The 14,539-nt window shown below is 43.6% G+C and overlaps 1 protein-coding gene across 1 annotated transcript; it reads left to right on the top strand.

Annotated features, from left to right (window-relative positions):
* Positions 1 to 4,457: 4,457 nt before the first annotated feature.
* On the top strand, positions 4,458 to 13,827 carry loj (p24 family member logjam). The gene is made up of 4 exons (XM_077653112.1): positions 4,458 to 4,721; positions 6,467 to 6,584; positions 7,574 to 7,719; positions 8,826 to 13,827. The coding sequence occupies exons 1-4, from the start codon at positions 4,530 to 4,532 to the stop codon at positions 9,057 to 9,059; spliced, it is 690 nt and encodes a 229-aa protein (XP_077509238.1). The 5' UTR covers positions 4,458 to 4,529; the 3' UTR covers positions 9,060 to 13,827.
* The last annotated feature ends 712 nt before the right edge of the window (positions 13,828 to 14,539 follow it).

Below are 14,539 nucleotides of genomic sequence, written 5' to 3'. Positions count from 1 at the left end.
CAAGAAAGGAAATAAATTATATTTTAACAAAACATGAAATGAGTAAAAAACTGAACAAACTCAAAGTTGTGCCCCGCTCCCAAAAAGAAAACTAAAAAAAAAACTCAGAGGGCACTTAAGCTGTGAAAGCGAAAGCATTAGTGTGCCACCTTGATGTGAGCCAGGAAAGGGGGGGTGGGGGGGGGGGGGCGAAGTACATAGACGAATGAACATTTATATGATGGTCTGAAATGGCGGTGCTCGGCTTTGTGTGCGTACTACGGCAGCTTGATGACGTCACCCCATTTTTCTTGCCATCGGGCCATCGGTGGGATTCTATCTGCGAGTACACCCACACACGTCGCCGGTTTTATCGTAATGGGGCTAGTACGGCTTTCGCCTTAAAAGGCTGCTACTATGGGCCTGAGTTTAAAACCATAAATGAGCGAAAAACAAAACGAAAAAAAAGCGCGGCACAAAAATAGCACTTAAACGCTCAGCGCGCGATGAGTCACAGCCCAGAAGGATGTCCACTGGCCGCACTCCGCAAACTATCAAGGAAACCCTAGCTCGACGGGTTTCTGCAAGAAAACCGATGAGTGCACAGCCCGTTCCCTTTTACCACTAAATCCGGTCACAGGAAGGTTTTGTTTATTACCTAAAATCCGCAAGAAAGGCAAGCCAAGCCGTTTCCGGCGTGGGCACCGCCACTTAAAACCGTTCTCATTACGTTGACAGCATCATAAGCAAAATTCCACCTACATTTTGCATCATATATCGAGGACACCAATCACTTCCTCTCCGAAATTTCAGATCTCCTTATACTTACTGAATCCAACTCAGTTGTTGTGTCACTCCACATAAACAGCGGAATTCAGGCAGTACTTCGGGCTTACAACCACTCAATACACGGCAAACCGATCGATAATAGCACACTAAACTCTTTACTCGCATTCATTCTAACACTTAATTTCGAACTCGACGACGCCCATTACATCCAAATTAGTGGCACTTAATTCTATGGGAACAAGAATAGGGCCTAATTATGCGAATATTTTCACGGCTATCTTAGAGGAGGATTTCCTAGCAGAATATGATTGCAAACCACTTTACTATAAACTATAAACATTTCATTGACGATATTTTCTTCATATATATAACCATATGGTGAAACAGCGTTCCTAAATTCTATTAGAGCCCTTAACAGTGCTCACCCGTCCATCACATTTTCGCACCACTACTCGCGCTCAACAGTGAATTTCCTGGACTTCACAGTCACGGTTTCTAAAAATCAGCTCGTTACCAAGCTCTACCGGAAACCCACGGATTCTCAGCAGTATTTGCATTATGAGAGAAGACACACGGACACAGTAAAACGGCCATCCCTTACAGCCAAGCACACCGTTTTAGGCGCATCTTAAGGGTGACTTCAGCTCTATCTGTACTGAACTAAAAAGCGCACTGTTGCGTCGGAGATACCTCGCAGATGACGCCATAGACAAAGCGGGCAGACTGAACCGCGAAGAGATTCCCATATGAGCTCCAATACTACTGCCTCTGCCCCTGTTCCAAATGCCTCGCACATTGTACGCTATAACATACTCGTCAAAAGTGAACACTGAATATCTGCTTTTACGGAGCCACCGCGGGTCGTGTAACGACGAAAACCAAAATCTTGGCGACATTTTATAACTTCGTCCAAAATTAGCATTCCTCAGACCACGGGCTGCACGCACTGCAATAAGCCCCGTTGTCAGGTCTGCGCCCAGTTGACCGCATCAACCATCACCTTCAGCACAGCCTCCGACTTTTTCATCAAAATAAAAGGAAACATCACTTGTGACAGCCCGAACATGGTATTCCTTCTTGAGTGTTGAACGTGTCAGCTCCAATATATCGGCCAGAGACCTGCTTCAGAATGCGATTCACTAATCATCGTGCGCACGCTAAATCTATTCTCAATGTGCCCTTATCGAGACACTTTAACATTGCTGTCACGAATCGAGTAACCTGAAAATAACCATCTTGGAATCAAAGTTCCGCACACACAACGACAGAGAAGTGCGATAGCCGTATCTCATCTATCAATTCAAAGCAGCTTCCTAGGGACTCAAAGAGAGCCCAGGGAAACTCACCTGTCTACCTAAAGGATAGTCATAATAAGTGGTTTTTGGAGAAAGGAAATGGAGCAGTATCTGTCTCATATATCGTTGGACTCCTGAACCGCGCCGTAAGGGGAGGGATAAAGAAGGGAGTGAAAGAGGAAAGGAAGAAAGAGGTGCCGTAGTGGAGGGCTCCGGAATCATTTCGACCACCTGGGGATCCTTTAACGTGCACTCACATCGCACAGCACACAGGCGCCTTAGCGCTTTGCCTCCATAAAAACGCAGCCGCCGCGGTCGGGTTCGAACCCGGGAACTCCGGATCTACCTAGAGAATAAATTCACAATTCAGTATGGAAAAGACGACATTCCCGAACCCGACCGCGGCGGCTGCGTTTTTATGGAGGAAAAACGCTAAGGCGCCCGTGTGCTGTGCGATGTCAGTGCACGTTAAAGATCCCCAGGTGGTCTAAATTATGCCGGAGCCCTCCACTACGGCACCCATTCTTCCTTTCTTCTTTCACACCCTCCTTTGTCCCTTCCCTTACGGCGCGGTTCAGGTGTCCAAAGATATATGAGACAGATACTGCGCCATTTCCTTTCCCCAAAAAACCAATTATTATTATTAAAAGACGACATTCCGCTCCTTAGCCATGAGCCGAAAGAGTATAACTCCACAACACGGCATTCCTCTTTTTTAATTACATTTTTTACCAAGTTTTTCAGTCTTAATTACTTCGTTACTCTTACAATTTCGTTTCCTTTGGATTCTTTCTTTTGGACATCTTTTATATATTTTATTCTTATTATTTCCACCTGTCCTACCACGTCCGGGTAAGTCACTAGGTGGTGTTATTGAGCGCGATGCCTCAAGGCAGGTCTGTTTCGTGACCCACGTACCCAGGGAACAAAGGCACTGGATGCACCCTGCCACATTGCCTTCTTTCTTTCCACTACCCCTCATCACGCCTTAGGCCAAGCATGAGCATGTCTTTAGTAAACATGTCAAACATGCCATTTCTCGGTAAAGTAAGGGATGACTCCATCGACAAGGCCCAACCTTATACTCCAGTCTCGTAGACAGGTATTCCCCTTCCAATTAGTTGCAGCGCCGAAATTTGCCTCCGGAGAACTAGACCGGCCAACAACACACATATTCCTGGATCCGAATTCCTACCTGTCTGACGCGCATGTCCTAGCTTCCTTCAACCAGAGCAGGCATTTAGCAGATCAAGAAAATGTGTTCTGACCAAGGCACTTTAAAGATCCCCAGGTGGTCGAAATTATTCCGGAGCCCTCCACTACGGACCTATTTGTTCCTCTCTTCTTTCACTCCCTCCTTTATCCCTTCCCTTACGGCGCGGTTCAGGTGTCGAACGATATATGAGACAGATACTGCGCCATTTCCTTTCCACCAAAAAACCAATTATTATTATTATTAAGGCACCGCGTGCGATGGACAATGAACTCATTGGAAACTCTACTCGAATGGGAATGTGTGCGTACGTGCCCTTTCTGGCGTTTTGTGCTGTGCTCGGAGTGCGGCCACTGTAAAATATCCTTCTGGACTGTGACTAATCGCGCGCCGAGCACGTACGAGCCTCTTTTGTACCGCGTTCATTTTCCCCGCTCTCATTTCGGGTTTTAGCTCAGGCGCATAGTAACAGACTTCTTTAATGGTCTGGAACAGTCATGTACCACTCTCATGAAGACATGGTCCCCAGTGGAACCGTCAGTAAACTCCTGGTAGCTTTTAGGCGTGCGTAAGTATATAACTTACAGATGCTTAAAATATACACACACACTCTCTCTCTCTCTGGAGGTCACGACACACACACACACACACACACACACACACACACACACACACACACACACACACACACACACACACACACACACACACACACACACACACACACACACACACACACACACACACACACACACACACACACACACACACACACACACACACACACACACACACACACACACACACACACCCACACACACACACCCACCCTCTCTCTCTGCAGGAGTAATGTATTTCGCTTCTACTTGTTTCACCAAAGGCGCTGGGAAAATATAAACACATTTCCTATAAATGCGCATTAGAGCAGCTGCTCATTAATGCGTTCATATCAAAAAACGCATTACCAATGCTGTCGAGGCTACACTCGACACCGAGGGACGCCAATCAGAAAAGCGGAAAAAGATAGCCCCTGATTTATAATCATTAAAAATGTATCAACACAAACTATTACCTATCAGCATGACAGGTGCGCATAGCCAGAGAGGGTCTCAGCAGAGTCAGAAATTAAGTTGGTAAGCACTTGTGCTGCCACCTGTCGGACATAACAAGCGTTGATTTTCGTGCGGTCGCGCTCTGCGGTGCGTGTCGCGTCGCGTGTGCTCTGCGGGGAAGCGGCGGCAAAGTTCAACGAAATGGGCACCAACCGTCTGTTGACGGCTCTACTGTTGTTTACGTCCGTTTTGACTGAGATCGCGGCCGATTCATACGTCTCTGAACCTTCGCTAGGCGTTTCTTTTGAATTTAAACTACATGTGGACGCTGGTAAAGAGCAGTGTTTTTATCAGAGTGTCGAGCCTGGATCGTCGGTCTACGTGGCCTACCAGGTGAGCTCTGATATTGCCGTGCTTGGACGCTGATAGCGTAGTAACAGCTGAGAAACTTTGTTCCCTGGAAGTAACGTTATTTATAAATGACAAAATCTGCTTTATTAGTCGCATATCTTGCTTTTATGGCTTCAGGACGACGGCCGATAAAAACAACAGTTCGTCGCATACGTTCGCCTAGGTGAGACCGGGCGGAAACCGGATTTGTCTCAAGCTTGCACTGCGTGAGGTTGTTGGGCTTCGTTTGAGCAGGCACGTGGCTTTAGTTTTATGTGAACCTATCGCGTCGATCTAGCGCAGTTTGTATTGAAGTTTTAAAGCCTGTAGCATTCACATATGTCAGCTGTTACAACCGAGGTGCCGACTGAAGTAGTCCGCGTCAGTTTAGCGTGCGGCATACGGTCAAACGGGCACGGTCCAAATGAGTGGCCGCATTTCTCGCCTAGATCCTGCACGAAAAGGCGTTGATACAATGGTCATGGATCTTAAAGTCTAGTTTGTATTCCTGCTTGTGTTATTTTGTTTGACATGCAAAACTTGATCCGAAATAGGCGCGTCTTTCGAAGCGCTTCTTAGTCCGTGAAACCGACAAGAGAGAAGAAAAGGAAAATAAGTGAAGGATAAGAAGGAAAAACGCGGTGAACAAATCAGCTGGATAGTAAAAATAAATTGCCGGCAGGGGCAGAACAAAAAAAATAACTGATCTTTTTACCTATAAATTTGACTGCACCAAAAAATGTGGCTCGCGTGTACGTTGCCGAAGTTGGCGCGCGATTGCCGGGATTCAATTCAATTCAATTCAATTCTTTTTATTATCATTTCTTCAGTACAGTACATAACATCACTGTCTGGATCCTTAGCCAAAGGCTAGTTATGGATCCATGCAATAAAAGCAAAGAGATTAGTGAGGACAAATGATTTCTACTGCATGCCAAAATAATACACATAAGAATGGTGGAAAAATGCAAAGCGTACAAGCAAGATGGTTCAAATTACAGAAATACAAGAGGGCTCATGACAAAAAAAAAAAACATATGAAGACAGGAACAGCATTTTTTATACAAAATAAACGCAGTTGCCTTAGAAGTGATTATTCAATGACATATGAATGGCAAACCCAACATAGACACTACAGAGATTAATAAGAGACAATCACTAAGCGATTTGCATTGTAAATCAGGTAATTATTTGTGACAGAAAAAAGGTCTTTAGTGAAATATAAGGATTGGACGTTGCAAAGACTGCACAGGGGATTTTATTCCAAGTTTTTACCCCTTGATACTCGAAGCGGCGCTGGCCATAGTCATTGCGAGATGTAGGAACCAGAAATCTTCCCTGTGCTGCTGAACGGCTGTTAGTTGGGGCTCTATGGAATGTCTGCTGTTCGACTTAATAGCGTCAACAAACCGAAGTACAGAAAAGACTGTGTGGCATTCAGTTGTTAAAAGCGCTATTTGGGTGCACAGATACTGCCACTTTATTGCTAGACCTCACAGTGTTGCAGATTGCTCTTTACAGCACCTTGGGACCTATCAGCACACGCATGTATCTTCAGGAAGGTATTCACATGATCAACTGATCAAAGGAAGCTGCTTCTGTATTATTCACATTTCTTTTTGATCACCCTGGACATGTATACACTGAGCGCTGGTTTGAAGGAAATTGCAAAAACGTGAATTGTGTGCTTTGTGCTGGGACAGATATATGGTTCATTTCACTGAGGTATTTATTGTTATATCGTCCAGGTGTTAAGAGGTGGTGATGGACAAGCTGGCTTTGCAGTGAGGCATCCCAATGGCAACCATGTCCTGCCTTACCAGTGGAGGCCATCGGCAGAATATGAAGAAGCATCTTCAACAGGAGGTATACCTCATATCTGAGTCATATGTGGAGTGCAAAATTGCACATATGCATTTTTTCATGCTTTTGCTAATTACACACAAGTCTGATTCATTTGCTTATTTCCAAGCATGCAACTAACGTAATGAGACAGAGATTAACAAAATTCAGAATAGCAGATGTTCACTCCATGCGAGTTTAGGTTAGCAGATGGTTGAGCGGAAAGCTCACTGCAAATTTTTGTCAGTGCAGGTGCAGCAAAAATATAACATACATCAACTTCAGTCGTCATCAAGCTCCACTGAAAACCATGAGTGAATTTCGGTTTTATAGTAGGATACAACTTAAAAAAAACAGCAGTTGTTAACACTGGGCCACGGTCCGCGGCGTACTGTATTACTCCGCTAGCCAGTCACAAAAGTGAACGAAATCAGCTTTTTAATATTTGACTTTATTAAACAAGCCAGGTATCAAAATTCTAGAGCTTATAACTTTTTTCTCATGGTTAGCTTCTTGTTTAGGTGACAAGAGAAGTTTTAACAACGACCTACATTTTTGTCGTGGAGGAATTCCGTGCGCCGGTCCTGAATGTGGGCGGAGCTTCACTGCAGACTTAAGTTGTATCCGACTATAGTTGCTGACCATTCAGGAGTAATTGGAAACCTTTAAAATTGATCCTTAGTGCACCACTGGTATAGTTACTTCAAACTTTGAAAATAATAGGGAAGCTGTATAACAGCATTAGATGGCTGTCTATAAAGTTTTAAAACATTTGTGCAAAAGCTAGAATGACCATGCTATCTGCAAAGGTCAATGGCAGCTGCTGCAGTTGCCGTTTCTCACGTCTTCAGAGTGCCATTTATGTGCACTAAAATAAAATAAGAGCTTCCAAAAAATCTCGCATTTCTCACCTCTTGAATCGCAGAGAGTATGCAATATTTACTATCCTTGCCTCATTACAAGAACATGGAGTTACAGCCTGTCAGCTTATTGTGTGACATCTTGCTTTGCAGGATATTACGAGCTCTGCATTGACAACTCCATGTCCCACTTTGCAGCGAAGCTTATCAGCCTGTATTTCAATTCTTTTAAGAGGGACAAGTGGGAATCTTATGTTCAAGAACTCGAATCCTTAGGTGTCACTGTCTCCAACTTCACCGTAAGTCTACTTTCATGCTCTACTATAGTCACGCAAGTGCAATTCAAGCAAAACTTGAGTTGTACTCTCTGTTCTCACACCTTGAAAAGAAAATGTCAGTATCTGCATAAGCTGCCTTGAATTCGTTTATTCCCATTTTTTATTTCGTAGTTAGGTGAATAGGGTCAACTTGCACTCCTGTAAGTTTGGTGTGTACATGTATGCCAGAAGCATTTTGCCTGCTCACTGCAGACCACATAGCTGCTGGCAGGCATATCTTCCTAGTGGTAACAGTAAGTTAAGGTTATAGAATAACCTCGTCGCGCCATTGCTGCCTAGTGGTAACAGTAGCAGTAGTAGTGGTTGTTCCTGAATTAAAGGAAAAGCATCTTAAGTGCCCCACTGAATAGTGGGCCCCTGAATTGTCTCAGCTGAAACAGAGATCACAGGAGACAGGTAAAAATGCAAGATAGAATAGATCATGCAAAGTTAAGGAAAGCAGGAACTTGTCATCGATGCCCCTGTTCAAATCAGTTTGAAGTACTAGTGAATAAGTAAACTCAGTAGAGATGGAGGCAAAAAAAGGTGTGACTGTGAGCACTAGAACAGTCCACAAAGGATGCAGCACCATTTGCCAGACATTGTAGTGGGTGGCAAAGTAGTGGGTGTGGAATACTCTTCCACAAGAAATAAAATACGCTCAAAATTTTGCATTTACAGCTAAAAAATTCTTTCACCGCATGCATTAAATGTGGTAAAGTACATATATCTGCTGTTCGCATCCCAATTATTATTGTAATTGAACATGCACCATGTTTTTGAATTGTATCCACTGTTCCTTATGCTTTTTTTGTGATTTCTATTATGTATATAGCCCTCTTTCTGCTCTTCCAAGTTTTGATTGTGCATGTCACGAAGTGTCTGCATTATAGAATTTCAATTTTTTGGACCCATAACTAGCCTACGGCTACGGGTCTAAACAGTGCTGGACACACTTTTATCGTGTTTTCTTGGATAAATAAAGAATTTGAATTTGAAAGTACTGTGTGTGTGTGCCTAAGGCCCTTGATCTAGTAGATTCCTGCTTCTGTATAGAAAGTCTGTGGCACCTTTTCTCTTTTCTAAAGGATACACTGCAGAAGGTTGACGGCCAAGTGGGCGAGATGCTGAAGTACCAAGACCAGAACAGGAGGCACCTCGCCCGCGACTGGTACATCGTGGATGGCAACAACCGTTATGTCCAGTACTGGTCCCTCGCCCAGTGCATCGTCATTGTGGCCACCTCTGCGTTGCAGGTGTACTTTGTACGTAAGCTTTTCGAGGTGAGAAATGTTACACCGACATCCAAGCCACGGGCATAAGCTTCTTGCTACTGTCGAGCGTCGTCGCACGTGCTTGGAATGCTTGGCATGTGCACCGACCTGCACGCGTGTCCTTCCCAGGGGCCGTATTCCGGAACAATTATTTTCAGGGGGATCATTTTTAGTGCGGGCCTATTAGCTGGAGGAGCAGTACAGGGCGTACTGGAAGAAATTAGTAAGCGGACACACTTCTTGTCAGTGCTATTTTGGTATCGCATGATTATCAAATATGCTGACATGGGTTGAAGTCCATGAAGCTCATTTCAGAGCACTCAAACACTTTTTGCCTTTGTGCATGCCTTAGGTGGTTCTTAGTTGGCCCCATCAATGAGAATAACGCTGTTTTTACTGTTGCAGCCTGTCTGATGCACCCAAAGAAGCACTCTCATACCACTTTTGTGGCTAAACGCAGACTCAGTGTGCGCAAGCGCACTGGTTAGGTTGCATTCAATGGAACACACCAATGGGTATAGCCCGACACACGCTAGCACTGCTCACTGCTGTGAGGCCTAGAGCCAGATGTGTCATTTGAAAATGAAGTGGAGAAAATGGTTGTTCGGTAATACGGTCCAAGATGATTACAAAGTTACGCACATTCATTCTCATTGCTGGTGTTGTGTGCAGATGTGCAGATGAGAAATGCATTTTCCGAGGCGAGCGACACTGCGATAACTCTGGATTTGTATGCTTCTCATATTGTATATGCCAAAATCAAGGAGCCCTGCACAGTGGTGACCATGTGACATTTATTGGTTGCCGTTCCTGCTTAGTATGTTAAGAAAGAAACTGGTCTGTGTGACTGTGCACTACACTTGTGCACACTATTTTTCTGCTTGTTTAACTTTTCATACAGTAGCCTAAGGTGTGCATGTGTCAAGGAGCCTGAAGTTGTGTGGCTATGCTTACTGACTACACCAATGTGCTGAGCGTTGCTGGACTATGTTTATATTGCCCTATTGCCAGTTTACATACAGGTGGCATTGAAAGTAAATGGAGCACATAGCTTCAAGATTAATTACATTGATCCGTGACTTTGTGTGACCAAAATGTAAGCAGAGATAAGTTATTTTTTACTTCTGATGCAACTAACATGCGCTTGTGACAAAAGCAAACAAAGCATATGCTTCTTCATTCTAGCATCATTTGCACTTGTGCTGGCAGAAATTAGGAGGCATAGGGTGCTCATGAATGACTGTGCTGGTGATATGAGCATGGATATATACAACAAACCTTAAGTCTTACAGGAATAGCTGTGTAAGGCCTTTGAGGTAAATGACTCCAGTGCTGGCATCTTGTGACTTAACCAAAACTCTCATGCTCACCTGTTGGGCCAATGAGAATGTTATCTAAGTGGCTGGATTGGGTGCTGGTGGTAAGGTGTGCACACAAATACGTGTTGGCTGAGGTGGGCAGATCATAGTACAGCTGTTGTCATAAAGTTCTTGCAGGGTTGTATGCCAGTTCAGCTAGAGTGCAGTACCATGCCCTGTTTAGTGTTGTCTGTTGTCTATGGTCATACTGGTATGCTATGGAAGTGATGTGGTGCATGGAACGTGAAGAGCTGTGTTAAATTATTTCAATGCAGCTTACAGCTTTCATTGACTTTGTTGCAACATGTAGTGGTTTTAGCTTGTATTGCTGTCTTATGGTAGCAAGACTTTTAGGACTTTTAGGACCAAAGGCACAGAGGCAGCTGCACAATGATGTTGTAAAAGGGGCCAAGATATGAAACTGAAAGTTGAGCAGCCACTCTCAGCCATGTTGGTGCTGACTTTGTAAAGAGAATGTCATCCTCCATTTCTTACGACATGTTGAGGTGAGCTAGAATGTACTGTAGGTGTGAAATGAGCAGAAGTATAGCATCTTATCTTGGAACTACAAGTCATTCGTGAGAGTTTATGTCAGTTTCATTGGTTCAACGGATGTCTCCTATTCTACCTGCAATAAATTTATACACTAATTGCACGTGGTGTTGAACGTGGTACGTTTCAGCTCACTCAATGTCTGAAAAATGTCTTATCTAAACATGTAAACAGCTGTAGGTAGCTGAATGAGAAAACATGTCAAAGTTCTTTTTTTTATATAATGCTTTTTCTGCATACATACTCGCAACCAAGCTTGTGTGTAGTAAAGCTTTAATTGCATTCTCTGTACTCCTATTTGCTCATCCACGTTACAGCTTTTTCTTGCATTTTATTTAACTTTCTATGACTGGTCTGCGGTTCCAGGAAGCTTGAAGCAGTGCAAGTGTGTTCTGTATTCAACTCCTTGGATACCCAGAAATTGTTTATATTTTTGCACTGCCTGAGGAATATCTGTGATGTGGAATCTTCTGTAATATTTATCATGTAGCCAACAGCAGAAATTGCCTCGTTATGTGTAAATTCAGATGCAGTGCTTAGTGCAGATGTGCACTGTGCCTTTGTCCTTTCTTCTGCAAATGTTGTTATTGTGCACTATTTAATAGTTTTTCCTTTTTGCCAACGCAGATAACAGGATGCTGTTGCAGGTGATTGATAATGTGCTGTATTTCTATTTTTGTATTTTTGCCACACTGGAAGGTATGTGTTGTACATGTATTGTACAAGGGAGTTTGCACAAGGGATTCAGCAGGTTATCTGAACCAAGGGGCTCGGCTGCTACTGCAGCCATTGTGTGTGTGTCACAGGCTCGCAGTACTTTTGTTGAAAGAGTGCTGTAACGAAACCTGCCATGGGAAAAGGATGAGAGCATATCAGGACAAATGGTCTGTCTGTAAAAGCTGAACAAAAATTTATGAGGTTCAGCACCATTTTTATGCCCGGAAATGGTAAAGCTGACCCGTTTTGGTCTGTATAGCATGGTCTGTATAGCAAAGTTGGTTAAGATAGGATAAATGCTATCATTGAAATGATGTACAGCCTGCCAGATATTTAGCTTACGTGCTCGAAGGCCGCCTTTTCTGTGCTCCTGCACCTTAAGACGAAGCAAACTCGCTGGAAGCTAAAGGTTAGGCATGGGCTAGGTAAGCAAGTGCTTATTATTGAGCTTTCAGCAACTTTGCTTCGCCAAAGGTGCAGGAGCACAGAAAAGGTGGCTGTTGAGCACACTAGCTAAAGATTTGGCCGGCTGTGCCAGTGGAGATGGAGGTCGGCCTTCCCTGTTCAAGGGTGTGTTACCTGTGACCTCACATGCATGCTATGCACACTCAAGGAACAGTGCCATGGTCTCGTAAATTTCTTTCAATCTACTCAATGCTTTGAACAACTGAGCTGTTCATAAATAATAAATATGAGCATTCGTAAAAACAAACTCGCATAGTTTTGTATAGAGGCTAATTATTTTTGTCATTTGGTGGGTGTTTCCTCACAAAATACAAAAAGCAGGCATTAAAAATATTGGCCACCTTCATCCACATTGGGTGTGTCATGCATTGCTTGTATTGTGCGTAAGGACTTTAATATGCATTCTCTTGCATCCATGCTAATTGCACATGTGTCAGGTCTTGTAACCTGAATTGTGTGGTCAACTGAACTCGCACAAGTCCACCTTGGAATGGTTGATTTGGTAAAAGCTGCCTTCACAAAGTTCGCAGTTTTTGTTAATACAGTTTTACTTGAGAAATGCTCTACCACTTAACGGCACTTGGCTCCTGAATGAGTAGTGATATTACAACATGCGATTCCAACTGCTTGTTTCCACTGTGCACAAGTTCTTTTAAGTAACATTTTACATTCCTTAAGAGGCAGTCATGCACTAAAGTTTATGGAGGTTGGAGCGCAGGAAAAAATCCGTTTCGGCGCAGCGATGCAAGCCAGTCGTCTGAAGTGCCCGAAGTATAAGACGTGCATGCTCCATCCTCTAACACTGATATCATGCAGCTGGGTCGCGGAGCAGTACTATAGTAAATTTGTTCCCGCAAACTTGCACCTTATGAACTTTCGCTGCCAACTGTACATATCTAGCAGAAATTGCCCCCAGCCTCATTCTTACCTGCAGTGTGCTTAGGCTGTGCTTTTATGACAGCGTACCAGTAGCGAGAGTGCAAATGCGGACTACGTTAGTGTTACAACTGGCAGCCTCGCACAGTGGCCGTGTTACTTTGTACAACTTGACAACATTCCTATGGCCCTAAATTGAGTGTACGTCAAAAAAGAAAGAAAAGGTGTGATGATATGTACATTGATTGAGAGCTGCATTTGAATCTCAAATGCATTGGTGTCCAGACACCTTATTGTTGCTCAGTTTTCCTTTTCTCCTCTTTTTGTTTCCAAGTTCTCAACGTGTGTCTTCCTTGACTTGCGTCTTCCAGTGATGTGCAAAAAAAGTTTGCAGCCGATCTGTTTTCAGTATGTGTTGGCTTATGGCAAGTTTTATATCTCAGCAAGGACCACTCCTGGGACTTGAGGTGCCTCGCACTTTAAGGATGCTGTTATGTGCGTGTGTGTGTGTGTGTGTAAAGTTTTAAGACACCACCAGGTTTAATGGTTCGACATGAGTATATATATATATGGGTCTGGATAAATGGATGCTGTATGACGCTGCCTGTCAGCATGTTGGTTTGCTGGCACAATAAGTTTGCTCTCAGAGGTGATTACTTCCGAGTCTCGGAGCTTGTGTGGGGCAGTCCTCCTTCACTCAATGCATTACAATGGGTTTAGCTGACATGATGGTTCCTACGTCAGGGTTGTGTAAAGCACCGACCAAACTGCAAATGCCAGCATGTTGTACATGACACAAGAAAGACATCTGACTTGTAACTGTGCAATAAATGTTATTTTCATGTCTTCTTGGTTCATGGTGTTACCTCCTTTCTTTCAAATTGGGAGAGAGAGCATGTGGTGCCCAACACAAATCATAAGACAGTGGGCACATTGAAGAGAAGTAAATTTTTGCCAGCAAGCTTGCATAACTGCAAACCTGACTCTGAATAGCATTACACCACCACCTGTAATACAAAGTACAGATAATAGATTGTTTCTTAGTGTAACAGAATGCATGCTGAGGAAACAGAAATGTGGACGAGGGCATTGGAGAATTGGATGGGAACATCATGTCACGGCTGGTGTAGAAAAGTTCATTGGCGATATGATGCCTAGACTGAGGTGTGCCAACTGGTGGGAGGAGCACATGCCTTTTTTTCACATGACAGTGCCACTACCAGCAAAAACTCAGTTCATACCCTCTACCTCTGGCCTTTGCTGTGCCTGCATGAAGCCAATTCACTTCAATTTATTTCCGAGGACCCATGCCTTTTCCTGAGTAAATTAACTACGAAAAAAAAAACCGGAGACACACACTAAAACAAAATGCATGCTTACTGCATTTCTGTGTTGAATGGACCTCGTAAATTAGAAATCATCAATCGATAGAATATGAACTTATGTTTCAAAACAAGGCATTCTAAGTAAAGCAAATTAGTAATGGAGCAAAGTAAATCCAATCGCAGACATGAAAGTGTATTTGAGCACTCACAATGACGAAGAAAACTTGTCAGTGCA

This window comes from Amblyomma americanum, chromosome 2 (genome assembly GCF_052857255.1).
Source record: "Amblyomma americanum isolate KBUSLIRL-KWMA chromosome 2, ASM5285725v1, whole genome shotgun sequence".
In the NCBI taxonomy this organism is placed as follows: domain Eukaryota; kingdom Metazoa; phylum Arthropoda; class Arachnida; order Ixodida; family Ixodidae; genus Amblyomma; species Amblyomma americanum.
This window is presented reverse-complemented; position numbering and strand designations above follow the sequence as displayed.